General features: G+C 37.4%; 1 protein-coding gene across 4 annotated transcripts in view; it reads left to right on the top strand.

Moving 5' to 3' along the window:
* The window catches only part of LOC115218347 (calnexin), a 63,697-nt gene extending 44,849 nt beyond the window's left edge, over positions 1-18,848 (top strand). Inside the window, exons 14-22 of one of the 4 annotated variants that reach the window (XM_029788107.2) lie at positions 3,475-3,588; positions 4,412-4,452; positions 4,644-4,759; positions 7,059-7,133; positions 7,833-7,979; positions 12,722-12,850; positions 15,079-15,358; positions 16,083-16,126; positions 17,946-18,848. In XM_029788107.2, the coding sequence (XP_029643967.1) occupies positions 3,475-3,588; positions 4,412-4,452; positions 4,644-4,759; positions 7,059-7,133; positions 7,833-7,979; positions 12,722-12,850; positions 15,079-15,358; positions 16,083-16,099 (919 nt within the window). In that variant the 3' untranslated portion in view covers positions 16,100-16,126; positions 17,946-18,848. Of the gene's footprint in view, positions 1-3,474; positions 3,589-4,411; positions 4,453-4,643; positions 4,760-7,058; positions 7,134-7,832; positions 8,085-8,127; positions 8,194-12,721; positions 12,851-13,189; positions 13,421-15,078; positions 15,359-16,082; positions 16,127-17,945 lie in introns of those variants that run through there. The other 3 variants (XM_029788106.2, XM_036508298.1, XM_036508299.1) reach the window with 3 other exon arrangements.
* The last annotated feature ends 5,859 nt before the right edge of the window (positions 18,849-24,707 follow it).

Below are 24,707 nucleotides of genomic sequence, written 5' to 3' on the forward strand. Positions count from 1 at the left end.
TATTTACCTATCAAAAGGTCTCTCGCTAAGAGTAAAAGGCAGACTATATGATGCGTGTGTACGTACAGCCATGCTACATGGTAGTGAAACATGGGCCGTGACAGCTGAGGATATGCGTAAGCTTGCAAGAAATGAAGCCAGTATGCTCCGATGGATGTGTAATGTCAGTGTTCATAATCGTCAGAGTGTAAGTACTTGAGAGAAAAGTTGAACCTAAGAAGTGTCAGTTGTGGTGTGCAAGAGAGACGGCTGCGCTGGTATGGTCATGTGACGAGAATGGCTGAAGATAGTTGTGTGCAAAAGTGCTACACCCTAGCAGTTGAGGGAACCTGTGGAAGAGGTAGACCCAGGAAAACCTGGGACGAGGTGGTGAAGCACGACCTTCGAACTTTAGGTCTCACCAAGGAAATGACTGAAGACCGAGTCCTATGGAAGTGTGCTGTGCATGAGAGGACCCGGCAGGACTAGTCAGGCCATATCCGTGGCCCCTACCTGGGACGTAGTCGATCCACCTGTGCATACCTTCCTTCTTGTGACACTTGTGAAGACCTGCTGAGGCAAGTGAAAATCAATCAAAATAGATGAACATCAATGGAATTGTATCTTTGTGGTACCAGTGCCTGTGGCACAAAGAAAACATCCGAACGTGGCCGTAGCCAGTACCGCATCGACTGGCCTCCGTGCTGTGGGAACATGGTGGCACATAAAAACACCATCCGAAGACCCGGCAAGACTAGTCAGGTCATAACCCGTGGGCCCTACCTGGGACGTAGTCAGTCCACCTGTACATACCTTCCGACTTGTGAAGACCTGCTGAGGCAAGTGAAAATCAAATCAAATCAAAACAAATCAAAATAGATGAACATCAATGGAATTTGTATCCTTGTGGTACCAGTGCCAGTGGCACACAAGAATCCATCCGAACGTGGCCGTAGTCAGTACCGCTTGTGGTACCAGTGCCGGTGGCACACAAGAATCCATCCGAACGTGGCCGTAGTCAGTACCGCTTGTGGTACCAGTGCCGGTGGCACACACACAAGAATCCATCCGAACGTGGCCGTAGTCAGTACCGCATCACTGGCCATCGTGCTGTGGGCACATAACAAACACCATCCGGTCGTGGCGGTTCGCCAGCCTCATCTAGCACCAGTGTCGGTGGCACATAAAAACACCTTCCGAAGACCCGGCAAGACTAGTCAGGCCATAAACCATGGCCCCTACCTGGGACGTAGTCAGTCCACCTGTGCATACCTTCCTCCTTGTGATACTTGTGAAGGCCTGTTGAGGCAAGTGAAAATCAAAATCAAATCAAAACAAATCAAAATAGATGAACATCAATGGAATCTTCCTTCTTGTGACACTTGTGAAGACCTGTTGAGGCAAGTGAAAATCAAAATCAAATCAAAACAAATCAAAATAGATGAACATCAATGGAATCTGTATCTTTGTGGTACCAGTGCCGGTGGCACACATGAGAACCATCCGAACGTGGCCGTAGCCAGTTCCGCATCGACCGGCCTCCGTGCTGTGGGCACGTAACAAACACCATCCGATCATGGCCGTTCGCCAGCCTCATCTGGCACCTGTGTCGGTGGCACATAAAAACACCTTCCGAAGACCCGGCAAGACTAGTCAGTCCACCTGTGCATACCTTCCTTCTTGTGACACTTGTGAAGACCGGTTGAGGCAAGTGAAAAGTGAAAATCAATCAAATCAAAATCAAATCAAAATAGACAAAATAGATGAACATCAATGGAATTTGTATCTTGTGGTACCAGTGCCTGTGGCACACAAGAATCCATCAGTGCCGTAGTCAGTGCGGTGGGCACATGACAAACACCATCCGATCGTGGCCGTTCGCCAGCCTCATCTAGCACCTGTGTCGGTGGCACATAAAAACACCATCCGAAGACCCGGCAAGACTAGTCAGGCCATAACCCATGGCCCCTACCTGGGACGTAGTCAGTCCACCTGTGCATACCTTCCTTCTTGTGACACTTGTGAAGACCTGTTGAGGCAAGTGAAAATCAAATCAAAACAAATCAAAATAGATGAACATCAATGGAATTTGTATCTTTGTGGCACGTGGCACATAAGAAAACCATCCGAACGTGGCCGTAGCCAGTACCGCATCGACTGGCCTCCGTGCTGTGGGCACGTAACAAGCACCATCCGATCGTGGCCGTTTGCCAGCCTCATAAAAACACCATCCGAGCGTGGCCGTCTGCCAGCCTCGTCTGGCACCTGTGTCGGTGGCACATAAAAACACACCATCCGAGCGTGGCCGTCTGCCAGCCTCGTCTGGCACCTGTGTCGGTGGCACATAAAAACACCATCCGAGCGTGGCCGTCTGCCAGCCTCGTCTGGCACCTGTGTCGGTGGCACATAAAAACACCATCCGAGCGTGGCCGTTTGCCAGCCTCGTCTGGCACCTGTGTCGGTGGCACATAAAATCACCCACTACACTCTCGGAGTGGTTGGCGTTAGGAAGGGCATCCAGCTGTAGAAACACTGCCAGATCTGACTGGACTGGTGCAGCTTTCGGGCTCCCCAGACCCCAGTTGAACCGTCCAACCCATGCTAGCATGGAAAGCGGACGTTAATTGATGATGATGATGATGATGATGATGAAGCCGCCGAAATAAACAGCTTTTACTACACATCATACAAAACAGCAGTTCAGAAGATGAAGTAAGCAACATGAAGAGCTGTAAGCAAAAGTAGTCAGTATGTGGAAGAATCTGTCTTTGTGTTGCTAGTTTCAAGAGCCACGTAAGAGAGCATGATAATATGAAGCAGCTGCAGTCTTCCCAGCAACTTAGTTTTAAATGCAGTATGTGTAGCAAAGTGATGAACTCAAAAGCTGGCATGAAGAATTATTTATCAAGTCAAGTAAAGAAAGAGGCTCAAGAAGTTCCAAGATATCATATTCAAGGACTAGTTGACAACTAATATATTCCTACCCCCCCCCCATTACCACTCCCAGCTTCTCTCCTAAAATGTGAGCAATCATGTAGCTTCACAGCAAGAAACATGCTGTGCTCTAACCCTTTTCTCTCCTGCTTTATCCCCCTTCGCTTCTTATTCTCTTACTATAAAGTTGCTTCCTATTCTTGTAGTTTGAAAGAGATATGGTGATATGTCCAAGTGAACAGGAAGTTTTGTGTACATGTGTATACACACATACATACACTTGTACATGAGTTATTTGTGTCTCCTTGTCTTGACACTGCATGATAGTTGTAAGCAAGTGTTACCATCATAAATTGGTGTCCTTCTTTCCAATCCTTTGTGAAAACATGTCTGGCCATGAGGAAATATTTCCTCATGTAAAAACAGGTGAGTGTTTGTAATAGAAAGGGCATTTAATTGTAGAAAATTTGCCTCAAAAAACAATTCTGTCCAGCTCAAGCAAACATAATATAAAGTGGACACCAGAACAATTTTATATATAATTTGTGTATCTAACTTCAGGGATGAAGAACAGCCAGAAAAAATTACTGATGAGGATGCTGTGAAGCCTTCTGGTTGGCTTGATGAAGAACCAGAAGATATTCCAGACCCTGATGCTGAAAAACCAGCTGACTGGTATGTTAACTTTGAAATTTAGAAGTATGTATGAGGCGTAACATTTGCTGTTGGCTAAGTTTGGGCTTGTTTACATAGACCTGCCGTTACTGGCATTCAGTATAATATGACTTGAACAATAGAAGTGAGGTGGGTGCATAGTAGATTGTAAAGGAATGAGACAGGTTGTGGATGATGCGATGTGTACTTGGAGTGATGTTACAGGCAAGGGTTGAAGAAGAGGATTGAGAATAATCTAAGTATATGAAACAGTGCTGTTCGGACAGCATAAGAAAGAAACTACTTGGTTATTATCTAACTGAAAGTGACATTGTGCAGATGGAAAATTATTACCTTCAAAGCATGATGGCTGTCTGTTACATTGTGGTATTTGTCCTTCACTGAATTAAACATGCCATGAACCAATAGCTGGTCCAGTGGAAACTGTTTACAAATGCTATTGTTCAATTGTTTTTTGAAAACAAATGGTTGCTCATACAGGCACTATTGATATATCTTTTATCATTATCATCATTTAGTATCCGTTTTCCATGCTAGCATGGGTTGGACGGTTCAACTGGGGTCTGAAGCCGGAAGGCTGCATCAGGCCCAGTCAGATCTGGCAGTGTTTATAGTTACAGTAATTTGGTAAAAAAAATTTTATTTATATTTTAAGGTTTTTTCAAATGACAAGATGTCAAACATATTTTAATAATTTAAAAATTACCTAAAATCAATTAACTGAAGTTTTCTCTCTGAATTTGCAGATGTTTGTATTTCTACTTTTGTATGAATTTAACTTCTGGCCAGGTTATTTTTACTTGTCTTTCTCTTGATCATATAGGGATGATGATATGGATGGAGAATGGGAAGCTCCCTTGATCTGTAAGTAATTTCTCATTTCTGTAATTATATTTACAAGATATTACTTATTTTTTTTGTTTGAAATGTGTTAAATTGTAGTAATGTTTTAAGAAAATAAATTTCACAACTAAATAACATAATTTTGTTGACCTACACAAAGAACACATTTTTCATAATATATGCTATAACTTTTTTCATTTTTATAAATTTAGCTAACCCAAAATGTGCAGATGCACCTGGTTGTGGTGAATGGAAACCAGGTATGATTGATAATCCTAAGTACAAGGGCAAATGGAGGCCGCCAATGATTGACAACCCAAATTACCAGGTAATTTTTTTTCTTATTGATAAGAAAGGGAAGATGCTGTATCCATGATTTTTTAAAGTATCTTTGAAAATTTTGGTATGTGATGGTGGGTGTGAATTATTTAGGAATTTTCTTTGTAGGATTTCTGAAACTTTTGGGAGCTTATGGGTAGAGGAGACAACTCGAGTATTCACCCTTTTAAGGCTTTTCAGATGATGGGAGTTGGGTAGCGGGCAAAGCAATTCTATAGTTTCTGTCTGCCCAGAGATTTCTGTGCATACTTGTGATGATGGATTCCACTAAAGGCAATTAAGAGCCAAATCTGGGCAAAAACAAAAGAAAACGTAACTGGATGAGTTAGCTATTCTGGTATTAGGGTTAATTTTTGTCTTCCATACCACTTTGTTGGTCAAATAATTACCTGTTATATACTAGGGTTAAATTCAGTTAACCATGTAAATATTCTCTTCTATAAAAATTGACCTCCAGGTGAATTAGTAAACAGAAAGTAATATAGCTGATGTAATAGAAACTGATATTAAAATGAATAATAAACTTGTACTAATTCTGCCTTTTTTTTTGATGGTCTGATCTGGGAATGACTTTTGTTCCTAGCAAGTCTAAAGAATGTTTTCTATCCTTTATTGTCTTTATTCATTATCAGTAGAGACATTGTCCCCTCTTCTCTATGTATCTCTGTTTATTCTTTTCTTTTCTTTCTACTCAACTGAGTGGGTAGAAGTGGTCAGAAAGGGCTATTAGGTGATAGAAAGGAGAATGAGGGAGAGAGATAATAGTATAAAGGTTGTTGGTAAGGAGATTAAATAGGAACATGGCAAAGAGAGTAGTAGGAGAGAGCCAGTGCAAGAGAGTGATAGAAGGGAAATTAATGGAAAATAGTGATAGACTGCTTCATGATGGATGAGGTAACAATGAGAAGAAAGTGTAAAGAGAAAAAACAAAATAATGGTATGCAATAGTGACGGGGGTATTGGAAGCGATATTGAATTGAGACAAATCCAGTATGTTGCAATTGTCATTTCACAAGTGGCAGGATGAGAGAAAGCGATAGTGCTAGGAGCCAATAGACAGAAAAAAAAACCACTTATAAATATATTGAATATCCCAGCCTTCATCACTTGTTATTTTTTATGGTTCTACTGGTGGGCAAGACTTCTCTAGTATAGCATTTATCTCTTCATGAATTCTGCCTCTTGAGATCAGGTTTTGCTACATATTAGGTTTTCTGCAGGTTTCCTTTCCACAGATTCCATTTACTTAGAACACTTGCTCCTTTATATAACCTGTGTTCTCCCTACATGTCACATAGCCATATCAGTACTATCTTGATCCCTCTTGTTTCCAATTTTTCTCTCAGTTCATTTGTGCTCTGCTGTATGTATACTAGCGTTACAGATCCACCTTAGCATTCTTACATCATCACTTTCTTGCTTTTCCATATCTTCATTCAAGGCTCACATCTTGTTACTATGCAGTATCCCACTTCATACACAAGTATCATATAATTTGCACTTTACTGAGAACAGAAGTGATAGATTTTAATGAATTTTTTCTACCTTGTTCTGATACTGGCTGCTCTGCTTTCTCAACCCTACTTCCCTTTTCACTACTGATTTATTCACACATAACAAATGTTATTAACTACTTCTAAGTAGTTTTCTAAGCATTTGAAAGAATCTATTTGACTTGTAGTTTATTACTAACTCTTATACATCTCCCTTATACAAAATCTACCTTTTCTGTCAGCCTGCCTGTGCTTTCACTACAGCTATTGTGTGCACTTAATTTACACTGTGTACACCGTAAAGAATTTCTACTTTATCTCTACATATTGAACATAGTCACTTTTCCAATGGCAGAAGAATCCTGTTTTCATTCCTGCTAATTAAAACTTTTAGTCTTTGGGCAATTAATAGATGTTATCCGAATTTTCCTCTAATCACACTCTACTATCTTATGTATGCATAAACCAACAAGCAAGATCTTTAGTGGTTAATTCTTCCTCATATCACATCCTCATGGTTGTAGGGCTGAGCAGCTGTTGTTTGGCGAATGCTGAACATTGAACATTTGACTCGAGGAGTTGGCAGTTGTCTTTCATTGTGTGTTATTGCCCGCGTTCAGGGTGGGAGTGGTTTGGTTTTGGGGCTGGACCTGCCGCCCCCTTTTATTTTAACTGAGATTGTTTTAATTGAGCATCACTGAGTGCCTCTGTTAATATATCATCATCACACATACATAAATGTATATATGTGCATAAATATGTTTTATATATATATACCTTTCTCTCTCTCTTTAGGGTATATGGAAACCTAGAATGATTCCAAATCCTGATTATTTTGAAGACTTGAATCCTTATCAAATGATACCTATTGTAAGTGGAGTATTTAATTTTGTTCAAAAGTAAAAAAATAAACATTAACCCACCCCTTCTTTCTGCATCAGTGGTTCTTAAATGGTATACTGTAAAACACTGTAAGTATGCCTGGATTTAAAAAAAATATATAATTTAGGAATTTAGAAAATTCATATTAATGTCTTTGAAAACATAAGATGCTTATATAGCAGTTGGGAAGTTTGCTTCCTCAGCAACATAGTTTTGGGTTCTGTCTTTGCATAACACAGTGGAGAAATTTCTTCTACACTAGTTCCTAGCCTAACATTGTTTTGTGAGTAAATTAGGCAGACAGTGATTTCCATGTGTACGAATGATTACATTCTGCATTCACATATAAATAGTGCTGAGCACAAATGGTGAACTTTGTTGACAGTTCTTTGACATAAGACATAAGAAATAAAAAAAATCCCTTTAATGCCAAGAAGGGGATCTAATTATAAAATAATACTTTAGTAGTATATACTCATCAAACCCATGCAAGCATGGAAAAAAAAGCAAGAGAAATGAACAAATTTGAATGATAGAAAACCACTGCTCTATGTACTCACTGGAAATGCAAAATTTACTTCAAAAATTGATATCCTCTTATTTGACCCCCCCCCCCCAATGAGACGGAAGAAAAATTTGATGGAGATTCATTATGCTTTTACTTAATTTTGAAAATTTCTTTTTCAGGGTGCTGTTGGATTAGAGTTATGGTCTATGACTGATTCTATCATGTTTGATAACATTCTTATAACAGACAACCTTGCAACAACTACGAAATGGACTGAAGATACGTTTGCACTAAAACAAGCTCAGGAAAAATCTTCCATTTCTGGTGTAAGTTGGATAAGTCTTCTTACTGATAAAAATCTGTTTGCATCTACAGCTACTTTAAATGTTTCTGTTAGTTCATCCAAAACTAAATTTGTGACAAGGCAGTGGTTGACAGAATTATTAGTACATTGGGCAAAACTGCCTTTATGTTTTTTCAAATCCAACACTGAAATCGACTTTGCCTCTCATTCTTCAGGATTAGATTAAATTACATACCAGACAAGTACTGAGATTGTTTTAATTGACTCTACCTTCCTCTTTAATATGTATCATTCCAATGTTAGAAGTCTGTAGTTATGAATTTTAAATTCTTTATATTAAGGCAACGTTTTACATCATCATCTTCATTTAGCATCTGCTTTCCATACTGGCATGGGTTAGGCAGTTTGACTGAAACTGGTAAGCTGTAGAGCTACATCTGATTTGGCATGGTTTCTACAGCTGGACGCCCTTCCCAATGCCAACCACTCCAAGCATGTAATGGGTGCTTTTTATGTGCTGTTGTATTTTCGGGTTCTTATTTTGTTGTCTTCATATATATTCTGTGGTTGATGATGTATTCCCCCAGATATATATTTAAGTTGACCTAATATGTTGTGAGTGACATATATGTGTCTTTCATTTAAAACTGATTTCTTTTATTACTTCCTGTTGGTAGAATGATAAGAATCGTCAAATAAATTTTTGTGGAGAAGTGTTAAAAACTCAATTTCAAAGATATTTCCATTTGGTTCTCGTTTATTTTACTATGTTTAAGCGTGGCCGTTCGCCAGCCTCGTCTGGCACCTGTGTCGGTGGCACATAAAATCACCCACTACACTCTCGGAGTGGTTGGCGTTGGGAAGGGCATCCACTTGTAGAAACACTGCCAGATCTGACTGGTCTGATGCAGCCTTCGGGCTTCCCAGACCCCAGTTGAACCGTTCAACCCATGCTAGCATAGAAAGCGGACGCTAAACGATGATGAATATAAATACATGCTAGCATAGAAAGCGGACGCTAAACGATGATGATGAGAGTAATCTCCCTTCGTCAATAAACACGTGAGAAAACTACGTATAGCAGGAAGGTCTACATTTTTGTCTAAGAGTTTATCTACCACAAAGACATAACAAGAATTAAATTACCTTTCTATTTCATTGAAACTAAATTAAAGAAAGCATTAGATTTATGACTTAAGGTCATTATGGAGGAAAGCAACGTCTTGTATCATTATAGCAGAAACATTAAAATACAAGACATGCATGTGAGAGTGAGTAACAGCTTCCAGAAGCCATGCTATCCACTAACTAAAATCGGAAAAAATTCAGGCTTTTATAACTTTCCGTGGAAGTTTCTAGAAACATTCTCAAATATCTTTAAGAATAATTCTGGCTAAAACTTAGGATGATTTCAGCTGAAATTTTTTCAACCAGTGAGAGAACTTGTTTTAAATTAGTTTAAAACTAAGCTTCCAAAATAAACAGCTTTGACTATGATTTCATTTGTCTTGATGAGTCTTCTCAAGCATAGCATATCGCTAAAGGTGTCAGTCACTTATCATTGCATCCATGAGGCCCAATGTTCAAAGGATGCTTTTTATGTGTCACTGGCACTGTTGCCAGTTATGCTACACTAGCATTGGTCATGACTATGATTTCACTTGACTTGTCATGATAGTTCTTTCTGACTCTTAGTATCACAGCATCAACCAGGCCATCAGATGTTGTTATACTCCACTGGTCACAATGCACTTCCAGACCCCAATTGCTTAATCAAATCATCTCCCTATTGTTGTGAAGACCTTCCAAGTGACCTTTTGTGATCTTTCGGTTATTACTCAACAACTGCCCAAGTCCACCTGTTGTCTGTGAACCTTGTGACATTTATGGCCCAGCAGAACTAGTGCTTTTGGTACTCTGTGATCACATCATTCACTCACTCCATTCTTGAAGTATCTCATTTCAAATGTGCTCCCTTAATGATATTCCCAACATGGATCTTTCCACGGCCCTTTGCATTATTGCCAATTGATGTTCTATTGTCTTCGTTGTGGCCCATGTCTCAATATCATATTAGAGCACAAGTAGGACAATGCTTCTGAAGTATCTGGCACAGATGGCAATTGCTAGCTTTGTTTTGAGCCCATCTTTTATTGAGTTAAATACCTAAAAAAACTAAATGAGTTTGTCTTCAAGGAAAAAGGCAAAATAGCTCAAAATGAAAGTTTCTTTTTTTAGCTTAAAAATGGAACCTATTAATCCTGAGCTCTAAGGATCAGGCATTTTTGTGATTTCATCATCACCATAGTCCCACTGCATGGTACCTTGGGCAAGTGTCTTATACTATAGTCTTGTGTTTGTCCCCCTACCACCATTGCTTGACAACCAATGTTGGTGTGTTTACATCCCTGTAACTTAGCAGTTTGGCAAAAGAAACCAGTAGAATAAATACTAGGCTTACAAAGAATAAGTCCTGGGGGTAATTTGTTCAACTAAAGGTGGTGCTCCAGCATGGCCAAAGCCAAATGACAAACAAATAAAAGAATAGTTTTAACGTCTATTTATCAGCTCTTATCAATATTTATGATTATCAGTTATTTATGTTCCTGCAAATAATGACAAGTGATATAAAGCTGTGATATATAAGGGTGCACTGGGTAAATCATTGCCATTTTATATTTTAAATTTCGTGCATGTGCATTGTTTTTGATTTTGTTAACTACACAGTATAGTAGGGTCAGTTGGACACCATCTGTGAGAAAAATAGCACCATGACACAATTCATTCTGCCTGAAATTTGGAAATGACATACTTAACTGCTTGTCATTTGTGTCGGAAGGTCCAATACAAACATTTGAAAGTATTTGGGAGTCAATCTGAGGAGCAAGTGTGATAAAAAATCAAACATCCAGTCAACATCATGGTGTTTGGGGTGGTCTCTGGTGATGGTGACGTTATGCCTCCATTCATCTTCCCACATGGCCTCAGTCTCAACATGGAGGCTTACATCAAGTGTTTGGAAGAGGTAGTGCTGCCCTGGGTCAAGAGGGTGGCTGCTGGAAGACCCTCTGTCTGGCAGCAGGACTCTGCACCCTGTCACACGAGCAGAACCCAGTCATGGTTTTCAAATAATTTCTGTGACCATATCACCCCTAACATCTGACCACCTAACTCCCCACACTGCAACTCCCTTGATTATTATGTGTGAGGTGCAGTTTTGTTAAAACTCTTTGTAACACCAAAGGCAGGGATTATGGCAGCATTCACCAACTTACAAAAGAGATTGTCCAGAAGAGTTACAAGTGATTCCGAAGTTGTCTGGAGGCCATGATTTGAAGCCAATGGTGATTTTATTGAATAAATTTACTCTTTAGTATTTGAAGATATTTTTATGTAACTTTGGTAAATGTATCTGTTAAAATGAGATGTCATTGTTGTTTTTATTTTCATGTAATTTACTTGACAGTTTATTCACTGCACTCTCTCTCTCTCTCTCTCTCTCTCTCTCTCTATATATATATATATATATATATAAATTGATCAAAATAAAAATAAAAATAAAAACATGAGGCGAAGGATTCAGCGGTACATATGTTTCGGGCCTTTATTAGACAGATTCATAACAAATCATAATGTATGTCTGTGGCCTTCTTCAGCCGCGCACAACAGCTTCCACAAGGACATGTGTTACTTCCGAAATTCTTGGTTGGGGATGCAAATCTTCTCGTTCCCGTACGACATGCTGCTGCCGCATTATGTCGTACGGGAACGAGAAGATTTGCATCCCCAACCAAGAATTTCGGAAGTAACACATGTCCTTGTGGAAGCTGTTGTGCGCGGCTGAAGAGGCCACAGACATACATTATGATTTGTTATGAATCTGTCTAATAAAGGCCCGAAACATATGTACCGCTGAATCCTTCGCCTCATTTTTTATTTTTATTTTTATTTTTATTTTGATCAATTTACTCCACCACCTACACCACCAAACGGTATACACAGGTGCTTATAATTATCAAGTACTCACCCCGAATTTCTACACTCAACTATATTATATATATATATATATATATATATATATATATATAGGTGAATGAATTATCCTATGTTTATCGTCAGCATGGAAAATTCGTTTAACCGAAACCTGGGTAGCAAATTCACGTCAGAAACACGGCTGAAGCGACCTGTCCATATATATATATATATATATATTATATATATATATATATATATATTGATACAGTCACAATATTCTCAAGGTTTTTTGTGGCTAATCAGTAACTGTAATTACATTTAGCTATAAAATAAGACAAAAAATATTATTTTATTGCTTTTGATTTTAATATTGGAATTGAATGGCATGTTAGTAGGGCTCTCACCTGCCAGCAGAAGGTTCATCAGCTCATACCCTGACAATGATATTGTGCAGTGTTTATACAATTATAAAATGTCATGACCATTCAATTGTATATAGGTATCATGTGCAGGTTTAATTTACTGCTATAAATCATGTGAGCTGTGTGTATCAGACGTGTTTGGTTAGCTTGAAGTATTAAGCTAATATTTTTCCATGGATTTTGAGAAGTTCAAAATAATCAAAATTTCCTTGTGACCTTGTTGTTAAAACCACAACCTTGAATCACTGTCTAAATAATGAAAAATTATATTCAGTGGTTCCCCAAGAACTCAATGGGTTATGGAGTATTACTTTTTACTTCTCTAATTTATGTAAACTTTCTTCAATTAAATGCTTCTCTGTTTCAGAAAAGTGTAGTGCAAGCTGTTATTGATGTGACTAATGAACGGCCTTGGCTATGGGCCGTATTCATTGTTGTTGTTTTGCTTCCTATTGTACTTGTTATTGCCTATTGCTGTGTAGGCAGCTCAGCAAAGGTAAGCTTTCCCTTTGAAAATAGCTGGTTTGCATTGCATGCAGCTGCATACCCAGTTTTTTCTTTATCTTCTAAAATACTAAAGCCTTTGTGTGTACATGAAAAATGTGTGTGGCTCTGTTTAAAGCCCCAGTTTTTCTGTGCAATATAACTTACTGCTCTTGGAGAATATGTCTGGATATTAAACCCATTTCTGGACACTGCTTAAATATTTGTGACTAACGCCTCCCTTCCCCAATGGCAAGATATTTCCCTTTCAGCATTCTACTTATCACTGTCTCAATGATTCATGTTTTGTCACATTTAAAAAAAAAAATTTGGTTTTGTTTTCTGTACACAGGAAAGTAACTATTTCATGATGTTGATGAGTAAACTTTCATTTGCTGCTGAAGACAATCCCTGGTTAATTGTTACATATGGAATGATTATTGTCATTCCTATCATACTAATGTCTCTCTACATTATCTCTAGAGGAGGGAATCAAGAGGTAGTTTATGTGTTGTGGCTGCATTGTCCAGTATTTTCTCTACTAGTTGCAGTAGTTGCCCAAGTATAGCCTTCACATTGCTTTTTACTCCTATTTGCCTCTCTCCGATATAATTGTTCGTTCAAAACCTGCAGTTTAAGTACCCCACTGTTAGATGTAGTCATTATATTGTTTTTGTGCACAGGTTAAGAATTTTGTTAATGTTAAGAATTTTGCAACTGTGATCCAACTTCATGGCAACTTAGGGCAGATGTCTTCTACTATAGCTGTAGGTTGATTAATATCTTGTCAGTGCTGGGAAACTGTCATTATGTGTATCTTTCTATACTGGTCAGACAAACTGGTGCTTTACAAATGAAGACCTTTGAAATATTTGTTCTACATGAAGTTTATAGATACACCTTTACTACTTATTCTTTCAGAAATAGAGTGAGCAGTGGTTGGCCTGTCAAAAGCTTGTAGCTACCAATGCTCCAGTTGTGATATATAAAACATTATATACAAGTACTGCAAAGTAGTAGTGAACTCTATCTTGGGCTGAGTTTGTGGTGAAACTTAAATTACCAGCTGACATATAACACCATGTACATGCTATTTTCAGTGCCTATCAAGCTAGTCCTCCTCAGATAAGTTGGAAGGATGTATCTTGGTTTGTTTACTCCATTATGGCAAAGTTTCTGTTATTGGATGCCCTTTCTATACAATTCAGAGTATACTTATTATGATACTAATACTACAGAGGTTACTTTGTTCCCTGCAAGACTAAAAAGTACTCTTGGCTTTACATTCAATGCAAACATGACCAAGAATGTGAATAGGAAAAGTGTGATAATCAAGAGGGTGAAAGAAGCAAGATTATAACTATCATGGTGCAAACAGGGTGGTAGGGGGAAGTGATAGGGAGACTAACCACTATAGCACTAAATTTTCCCAGTTTTCAAAGTAGTTTACATCCTCAAATCTTGTCCTCTCCCAGCACATTTCATGTACACATCACTGGCACATTGTAATCTGTTCGTGTTTCTCTTTACCAGCAATGATATTGTACATATATGTGTGAGTGTTGTGCGAAAGAGAAATGCTATAACAAAACTTTGCACTAAATATTTACCTAGTATCTACTATTTTGAATGTATATCAGATGTAATGTAAACATTATTAGGGTACTGTCATAAATTCTGTGACTTGTAAATGTTTTGTTGAGGATCCTTATAAATAATGAACACAGTCATTTTCATGAATTTTAATGTTAAATGATTTTAGTCTATTAATAAAAATAACCCAAAATAGTCTGATGAATGAATAAAGAATTTGTTTCCTGAAAGAATTTCTAAACTAATCCCAATTTAAGAGACTATAAAAACAGCTGCTGTTTTATCATATTTATTAAGTTGGTTTCAGTTTTGTTGTTTAAATAAGTTATATATTTAAAGATTTTCTTTGATGTTAAATGGAGTTGAAAGAAATATAAATTAGAACAGTTAAAACAGAATGGTGTTTGATATGCATATATATTATTATCTCAAAGAAAAAACTTCTGATCAGTATTGTTGATAGGTATTGGAAAAAAGAAAACCTGTGTCTGAGTATGAAGGACATAATTGAATATGTATGTGGGCGTGGCTAAGTTGTCACTTGCTTCTCTTCTGTTTACTACAGGGCATCTCTAGCTTTTGATATTATATGTTTAACAGTTTATATAAGAAGTTTGCTTCTAATATTTATTCTCACATTGCTTCAAGGATGAAACTGCGGAGAGGAAGAAAACCGATGCGCCATCACCTGATGACAAAGTTAGCGATGATTCTGGCAAGGCGAAAGGTGATTCTGAGGAGGTGAAAGAAGATTCTGAGAAGAAGAAAGAAGATTCTGATAAACCTGCAGATGAAGGTAATCAAGAAGAAGAAGAAGAAGAAGAGGAAGAAGAGGGTGATAATGCTTCAGGTTCTGAAGAAAAAGTGGAGCCGGTTGATGGTAGACCTAAAAAACCTTTGAAGGGGGATCTTGAAGTTGAAAAAGTAAGTTGAAAATGCTGTTACAGAATTCTCTCAGCACTTATTCAAATAATGTTTTTTCCAGTACACTTAATATCAATATAGCTCTTGCATGATCAGTGAACTCTTATAATACCTATTTTTAAGTGATAATTAAGTAAACCTCATGGTTTCTCTTAATGACTTAGCTATTTTCATTTTTTAGATAAGTGAATGATTAGGCCGTTTGGAGAAAACACTTGATTTTACATTACTTTAACTGATGTTTTAGAAAGCTCAACTTAAATTCTCAACTGATAGAAATAACATTTTTTGTGTCTCATTAACCTTTTAATGCTTTAGGAACTGGAGTTCAGCATCATCTCCATAAAAACTTGTGATTTATATATGACAATCCTAATGCTCTCATCTGTATTTTCAAATTTGCTTTTTAAAATTCATGACCTCATGGTGTTTTTCACATTTTAGTAACTAGCAAGAACACATGTTGCTATGACAGTATATCTTACACACCTTCACATACAAAAAAACTGTGACCTCAGTTATAAGTCTAATTGCTGCCAATGTAGTAAAACTTGTGTCAGCTCAGTTTGTGTGGATATTATTATTATTTGTAAGTGAATGATTGATCATAGTACCTTGCTAAGAAATAATTCACTTGTTTTTATGTTATTTATATCTCCTTGTGATTGTTTCTCTTCAATAACTGTAGTCCTTGATAAGACAAAGAATATTGAAATATCTTTTCACAGAAAACAGATGCTGCTGAAAGTGCAGATGATGATGAAACACCCAGGTAAATGGAAGATTTCTTTAATAACAGTAATTAAGGGATTGAATAATTGTAATTAAATGATTGTTGCATTTCTTGTGACTAGACTATATAAGTGGGATGTTAACAACCTCAATCTTGCTGATCTCAAAAGCATTGGACATTGCTCCTTTATTCAGACCTAACTAAACAAGCAACAAATATTTAATCATACGATGATATACTAAATGTTCCTTATTCATTTTGGATATTACCTAGACAATGATGACTTTCAGTGAAGCTACAGTATTGGAAGGAGGTCAGTTAGTCTGCCTTTTTTCAACAATGCTCCACACATAGTAGTCCATGTAATTAAAATTTGTTTCAACTCATGAATTCACAAAAAGAATTGTGCTAACCAGATACAAAAATAGTTTTCTATATATTTGGATTATATTAACATTTATTTTTCTAATAGAATACTCTTTACTTGTTTGCCATTTGACTGTGGCCATGCTAGACTGGAGCACCACCTTTAGACGAGCAAATTGACCCCAAGGCTTATTCTTTGTAAGCCTAGTACTTATTCTACTGGTTTCTTTTGCCGAACCGCTAAGTTACTGGGGTGTAAACACACTAGCATGTGTGTGTGTGTGTGTGTGTGTATATATATATATATATATATATATATATACACACACACACACACACACACACACACACACACACACACACACATATATACAACGGGCTTCTTTCAGTTTCTGTCTACTGAATCCACTCACAAGGCTTTGGTCAGCCCGAAGCTATAGTAGAAGACACTTTCCTAAGGTGCCACGCAGTGGGACGGAACCATGTGGTTTGTAAGCAAGCTACTTACCACACAGCCACTCCTATAAGAGAGATTTTCTTTGCCTGTAAATGTGTATTGAAAAGGAACTGATTCCATGGTCACCACAGGCATGTAGAACATGCATACATATATTATTACATTCAGCTTTGTTTTATTTCTCAATAGTATTATATACTATTGAGTATCAAAAAATAGTGTACATTTACAAGATGCACTAGAATAGTGTCTGTGACCATGGTATAAATGTTTGATATTTTTTAGCACTTTACATGTAATTACAAGAGTGTACAAAAGTAAATGAAGCATTTTAAGTTTGCCTTTTCCATGCTAATGTGGATGGGATGAGTCACTTCTGATGCTGGATGATCTCAAACTACTTGATAGCCTGGGCTGGGTACATTTTATGTCACTAGCACTAGTTAGTAGTAGGTTTAACAAGTCACCTCTACCTTGTGTTACTGCTTTCTTTGACAACTTGCCTGTATGTGTCTCTTCCAGTGGGTGGGAGTGCATGGTAGAGCTAGGGAAGTTACATTGGTGGTTTGAAGTGGTTGATAGTAAAGCTCTCCATTGTGCAAAGCAAAAGAGTTATTTGTTAAAGGAACTTATTATCAACTGGCAGCTGAGCCCAGTTTGTTCAAGATCAGTGGTGGGAGGCTGGAGAGATGATATATTGACCAGTTATGGTCGTCATTGATGTTTGAAGCCTTAGAAAATATCAATCATAATGAGATATGGGAGTGTATAAATTTTGTAAATAATGCTGAAATATATTATAATGATAATTTTTTATCTAAATGAAGAATCAGTTCTCATTCTGAATGAATGGCTACAATGTGTGTTTTAATCGCTATCCTGACTGCTTTTAATAGTTTCTTCTGAAACTTTTTGTTAATGGACATTTAGACTCTATTAACATTCCAATTTTAATGAAATGAAAATTTTCTTAACAAAATTTCCATATTCTCCAATTGTTTTTGTTTTTTTTTTCTCTTTTATTTTCTTCTGTAGAAGACGGCGTTCAAGAAAAGATTAACATGTAGCAAAAGTATTTTCATTTCCATCCAGCCATCAACTTAAATGGAACTGAAATGGTACTTCAAAAATTGTAGCCACTTTCAGTTAAAAGAGCAATTCATTTGTGGTGTGAGTTAAAATAAAATTGATTGTATGTGTGCATGCATGTATGTATGTATGTATGTGTGTGTGTGTGCGTGTATGTATATATATATATATATGTATATGTATATATATATAAAATTCAACAAGAACAAGTCTTTTTCTAGATGGTCAACCCAATATTTCAAGTATATAAAAAAATTTTTTAAAAATTGCAAATTACAGTTAATCAACAGATTATTGTATGGGAAAACCAGGATGGGTTTTCTGTTGAAGCCTTCTGTTAGGCAGGTTTGGCGGGATTTCGTCATAATAGCAAAAAATTCTAAGTTCTTTACTATTTCTACAAGCCATTTAATTTAAAACATATATACCAATGGCTTATATTACATACATACACATATACACACACATGCAAATACATATATGCATACAAAGACACCCACACATATATGAACACACATGTGTGTGAATCTTTTTCACAAACTTATGAGTTTATTTTGAAAAAAATGTGTTATTAGAAAAAAATGAGGCTAATTGTATAATTTTTTTTTTTTTACTTAGAATTAGTGAAATAAAACTTACTTTCATTGTTTTAGAAACAGGCCAAAACTATTAAGGCTGTCTAGATTTCAATCCTGGCTGAACTGCAACACTTTTCTGTATTTTCATGTTTTATTTTTATTAATTTTCCTTTTCTTTTTTAATAATGGATGTGTGTTAAATAAAAATTGAGTGAAAGAGAAGACACTTGTAGACACATTAACATGTATAAATACTCCATTAACCATAAAACCTTGGTGATTTTCAAGTTTTTTCCTCCCATTCCCATCTGCATGTGTTCATAAATGTTTGAGTACATGTTAATTTAGAAATGTGTGTATGCATTATATATTGTTTGTATTTTTGCCGTACAAAGTGAAGGGTACTCTATATTGTTGAAATAACTAATAGACACATATTTTTAAGTTCACTGTCATCCATGAATTTTTCAGATGGCATGTTAATGAAGAAAGTGCTCTTCATTGAAATGTCAAGGAAGTCCTGTTGATACAAAACTTTAAATAATGGCACAATAGATATTCAACTTAAATATATTTTCAAAAATGAATATAACATTGTTTTGCAAGATTTAATGGAAAAATACAAAATCTTCATTATAGCCATTGAAAAGTTTTTTTTAGAGTCATAGTAAAACCTTCTCTGAATAATAGTTAGCATTATTGAGTTGTGAATATTTTTAATCTGTTGGCACTAGTTTTGTTACTTGTGATTATTTTCCAAATAAACCAACATAAACTTGACACCAATGTTTGTTTAAAAGATAAAGCCTGTGTGCATTCAACTTTTGAAAGACTTTTCGTGCTTGCTCTCCACTTTATTATAAACAGGTTCCATTACACCATACATTCATGGTTGGCAATCATGCAAAGACATCTAAAAAGGATCTTTAAAAAAAAATCAACTTCAGCAAGAAAACCCAATGCAAACAAGCTGTTTTTCTAATTTTATTATTTATATTTTCTTCATATAATGTATGAGAAAATTTAATGGTTATAGTTGTTAATTTGTTATTGATATTGTTGTTATTAATAATAGATGCAGAAAGACTGTCCAGAATTTCATTTTTTGTGTGTGTATATACATGTGTGTGTGTGCGTGCGTGTGTGTGTGTGTATGTGTGTATATATATATATATATATATATATATGTATATATTAATATATATATGTATACACACACGTACACACATTCATTCTTTCTATGAAATGTATTAAAATTCTTTCATCTGCTCTAAACAATGTATTTATTGTTTCTGATTTAGGCACGGAGCCAGTAATTTTCAGGGGAGGTGTTTAATCAATAACATCAACCCTAGTACTCCACCTCTGAGGAATGAAAGACAAAGTTGGCCTTGGTGGCTTCTGAGCTAAGAAAGTAAAGAACCAGAACAGTGCAAGACATTATTTTCTCAAACCTTCACCGATTCTGCCTCTATGCCACTTTTATAAATTCTGTTTAATAAGCAAACTATATACGACCCGCTACCACCACCACCAGTTTGAACCATCTGGGGTTGATGAAACCTTACTTTGCATCTAATAGTAGCAAACCACTGGTCTGCCCCTTTTATCCAGATGCCTTTTCTGCAGTTTCAGTGATTGAATTTATAGCTCTTCTCTCCAAGCCCTCTCAGAGCTTTGCAGAATGACCACCTATTATTGCCCACTTCTATTGCCTTGCAATATGCTTTCCAGCTCTGCACTACCAGCTCCTGATATTTGGCAAGCTTTATCCTTGTGTTCCTCCCAGAACGCAATTATTCCTGGACAGAGTGTTGGTATGATGTGGTCTGGGAGCTATAACTGTTCCACATGATCCACTCTCAGCTGCCAGTCTGGGGCTGTTGAAAGTAAGCATGATGGTTGTTGAAGTTTCAGTGAATTGGAATACTTTTTACCCCTGAGCAAAGTGATGGCCTCTTTCTTAGGATGGTATTTACTTGACTGAATGGCTATTGACATCACCTCCAAATCAGCTTTGAACATCTGGTCATTTTGTCAGTGGTAATGGCTATCAACTAAGGCTCTGGTGCAAGCTGCTGAAAGGACAGGCTGTTGTTTCACTACTGCCCTATGTATGAAAGTTGTTGGACTTGGTGTGTGTGTGTATATATATATATTTTTTTTTCTAGTTTCAGCTCAGAGCTGCGGCCATGCTGATGCACCGCCGTTTAATATATAATTTAATAACAGTTTGATTCAGCTGTAGGCAATGTACAGTTTTATAGGTTCATTCATTGACCCTAACTTGTCAGGCACGGTGGTCTGAATGCAGAAGATTGTAGGTGACTTCTGTATGTTGTACTGCTATTGGTCAACATGAGTCATATGGTGTTACTAACGTAGTATTATTGAAATAGATGCAACAATTAGAAACTGAGTTCCTGGCCAATATGGTCGAGCAGAATGTTGGTGGTGATTGCCTGTCTAGGAAGTGGAAGCGTCTGCAAATCATTGGTATGAGCATCTGACATGTGTATGTACGAGGAGGTACCCATAAGTGACTGGAAACATTCTGTGTGGGACAAAGCCCATTGTAGTTCAGACTTCTGCCACTAGAAGCCAGATGCAACCCTCAGCATCAGTCTGCTGACTGGCATCATTGATTAGTCCAACTGCCATGTGCATTTTTGTTTTGCAGTATTTCTCCCCTGGTCATCAATTTTTGCGATGGCTGAAATGAAGGAACAGCATGCTTTCATGAATTTGTTTTCTGCTAGGGAAAATGGTGGCCGAAACAGTTGTCATGCCTCAAACAGCTTACAAAGATGCTATCATGAGCAAAATGCAAGTTTACGAGTGGTTTTCATGCTTTAGTCGTTCAGAGCGACTGTTGAGCTCCTGAACGAATGAAAACATCACGATAATTCATGAACTGATCTTGGAAGATCATCGCTGAACAATTAATGAATTTGTTGATATGACTGGTGTATCCTGGAGCTCCTGCCACTGAATTTTGAGTGAAGAATTGCAAATCAAAAAAGGTGCAGTGAAATTTGTGCTTTGCTTATTCACAGAAGATCAAAGCAGTCATGACTGACTGTGTGTCATGAACTGAAAGAACAGTTAGGAGTTGATCCAGACCCTCTGGTCATCACTGGTGATGAAAGCTGGTGCTATAGCTACAATCCGGAAACAAAGCAGCAATGAAGTCAATGGAAGCATTCGATGTCAGCATGTCCCCAAAAAGCACATCAAGTGAAGTCCAATGTCAAGATGATGCTGATTTGTTTCATCGATGTGAAAGGAATTGTCCACACAGAATTTATTCCTCCTGTTCAAACTGTTAATTAGACATTTTACTTGGCAGTTCTGAAGCATTTGCAAGACATCGTGAGACAAAAACGTCCTGACATGTGGCAAAGTGGAGAGCGGTGGTTTCATCATGACAATGTGCCTGTGCGCACCACCTTGAGTGTGAGACAGTTTTTGACCAAAAATTGCATGACTCTTCTCCATTCACCTGATCTTGCTCCTTGTGATTTTATTTTGTTTCCCCAAATGAAAAAAGTCCTTAAAGGAAAATGTTTTGCAGATGTGGAAGAGTTTGAAGAAAAAAAAAACGACGGAGGTGTTAAAAAACATCACTTCACAAGAGTTCCAGGACTACTTTGAACAATGGGAAACACATCCGGACCAACACATTGCTTCAGATGGAGAATACTTTGAAGGCAGTAGAAGTGCATATGTGTAAAACAAAGTGAATAAAATATTGCAAAATTCCGATTTCTGTTGGATACCCTCTTGTATGTATGTGTTTGTGTGTGATATTTCTGGAGTGTACACATGAGACTGCATGTACTGATGTGTTATATTTGTTGCCATACATTGGTGAGAGCATTTTGGAGGGCCTAACCAGAATTATGATGGTGTGTGTATGTAGATTCTTTTACTTGTTTCAGTCATTTGACTGGCCATGCTGGAGCACCACCTTTAATCGAACAAATCAACCCCAGTGGTCTCTTTTGCTTAACTGTTAAGTTACGGAGATGTAAACACATCAATGTTGGTTGTGAAGTGATAGTGGGTGGAGGACAAATACAGACACATATACAACAGGCTTCTTTCAGTTTCCATCTACCAAATCTATTCACAAGGCTTTGGTCAGCCTGAGGCTGTAGTAGAAGACACCTGCCCAAGGAGCCACACCATGGGGTTGAACCTGGAACCATGTGGTTGGGAAGCAAGCTTCTTATCATGTAGCCCTTGTTTATAAGTTATATATATATATACACACATACAGAGAGAGTCCAAATAAATGGATAAAAAAGAAAAATGACAAATGTGAAGACTTGCATAAGAAGTATATTAGCTTGGTGAAAGAAGATAATTTAATGTTTCGAGCATAGCTCTTTATCAGAAAGGAGAAATGGGAAAATCCAAAGGAGAAGAAATTGCCAACAGTTCATGTAGTTACACTGCAACTGAATGATCTGCTTGGGGAAGCTTGTTTATACAGGTAGGTGAGCTTAAGTACCTTACTCCTGTGTATGGTCTATCCAGATTATCAGATGCTTGAAGTTTACTTGTATAATGTATATATGGTGGCAACAATATGATAGCTCATTCTTTCTGTTGGTAGAAAATATGCGGTCTTTCATGGAGGCATAGTTGGCAATTGCAAGTTCTGTGTGAATAGGGCAGGGGCCTATCAGTAATGTTCCATTCAATGTTGAGGTGGTCGTTACAATGGTTGCAGAGTTTCCAGATGAAGCATAACAGGAAGTTAAGAATTTTCCCTATCCCTATATCTAAGGGAGTGCATATGCTGTGTATACCTTCCCTTGAAGTTGTCTGTCATGCCCGTATCTTGTGTTACTGTCGGACAATGTGAGTGAATAGACCACAGCTCTTGAAGGGCAGGATCCTCCCAGAGGGTAATTATTAGGGTTCTGGTAGTTATAGGTTAGGGGACTATATGGGTGTGTTTGCATCTTTTGTGCCATGCAATGTTGTCAAAACAGTAGCTAACCTCAACATTGTAAAAGTTGAGGAGCATAGGAAATGTTTCTTAGTCAACAACAGGAAACTCCGAGCTATGTTGATGGAAATTTCAAAGTTAAAAGCAGGATTTAGCCATGTTTTATTTCTCTCTCTTGTTATCTTTGGATGCAGAGGTGGGGGAGACTTCTCTGTATTAACTTCTTGTTGAGTCCACTCCTCACTGATTCTTTTTGTAATTAGGGGTAGCCTTGTTGAAGATCCCACTGTCTGCAGAAAATTTAGAAATTATTTTGCTATTTCCAGATAATAAGCTTCTAATTACAGGGAGAGCTTTTACAGTTTCTTGTATGGGTAGTACTTATCAGTTACCAGGTAAGGGTTATGGCCAGAAGTCAGTCTTAGTCAAGTTGGTAGAAACTGTTATGGATAGACTGAATTCTTTGAAGATTTTTATGAGGTCCTTCCTGAACTTGTCCATAGCATGACTTTTCATATAGTTTGAGATTTCCAGGCTGGTGCATGTGCTTCCTCAAGTTATCCAAGATAACTCAATGAGATCAGTGAATTTGGTGCCCTCATAGCTCTCCATGGGGACATTGAACTGGGAGTCACCTTTCTTAACCCTGTAAGAATGGTCATGAATCAAGACACTTTCTAGCATTTGTGATGATTCTGACATCAAGGTCACTGCTGTTGGTGAATTGCCTGCTAATACCTAAATCCTTCAGAAGAAAGGATTTCAACAATACATGGTAGAAATAGACAATGTCAAACTGAATAAATCTGCTGGCTGCTTTATTCTCGATGCTGTGGAACCAGTTAAATACTGCAGCAGTACAATCCCATTGGATCAGCCCTATGGCCCTTCTAATATTGGAGTTGATAGCATCAGGAATATGCTAACTAACAATACCTGTCTTACTCTTACTGTCTTACTGCACTTGGGATTAGAGAGGTAACTGGGGTTATGATCCTTAAGCTTAAGAGGGTTCCCTATATTAAACAACGGTTAGCTCTTTTGCTTCAGTGTTTGTCAACATTTCTACCAGCTGAAGTACAGTGATCATTATCGTTAACACAAACTTGAGGGCCTGCATGTGAGTCTCCATAAATGTATCATTCAATATAGTCCTCTGTTTCTGACAGT

The sequence above is a fragment of the Octopus sinensis genome, linkage group LG13 (genome assembly GCF_006345805.1).
Source record: "Octopus sinensis linkage group LG13, ASM634580v1, whole genome shotgun sequence".
NCBI lineage: Eukaryota > Metazoa > Mollusca > Cephalopoda > Octopoda > Octopodidae > Octopus > Octopus sinensis.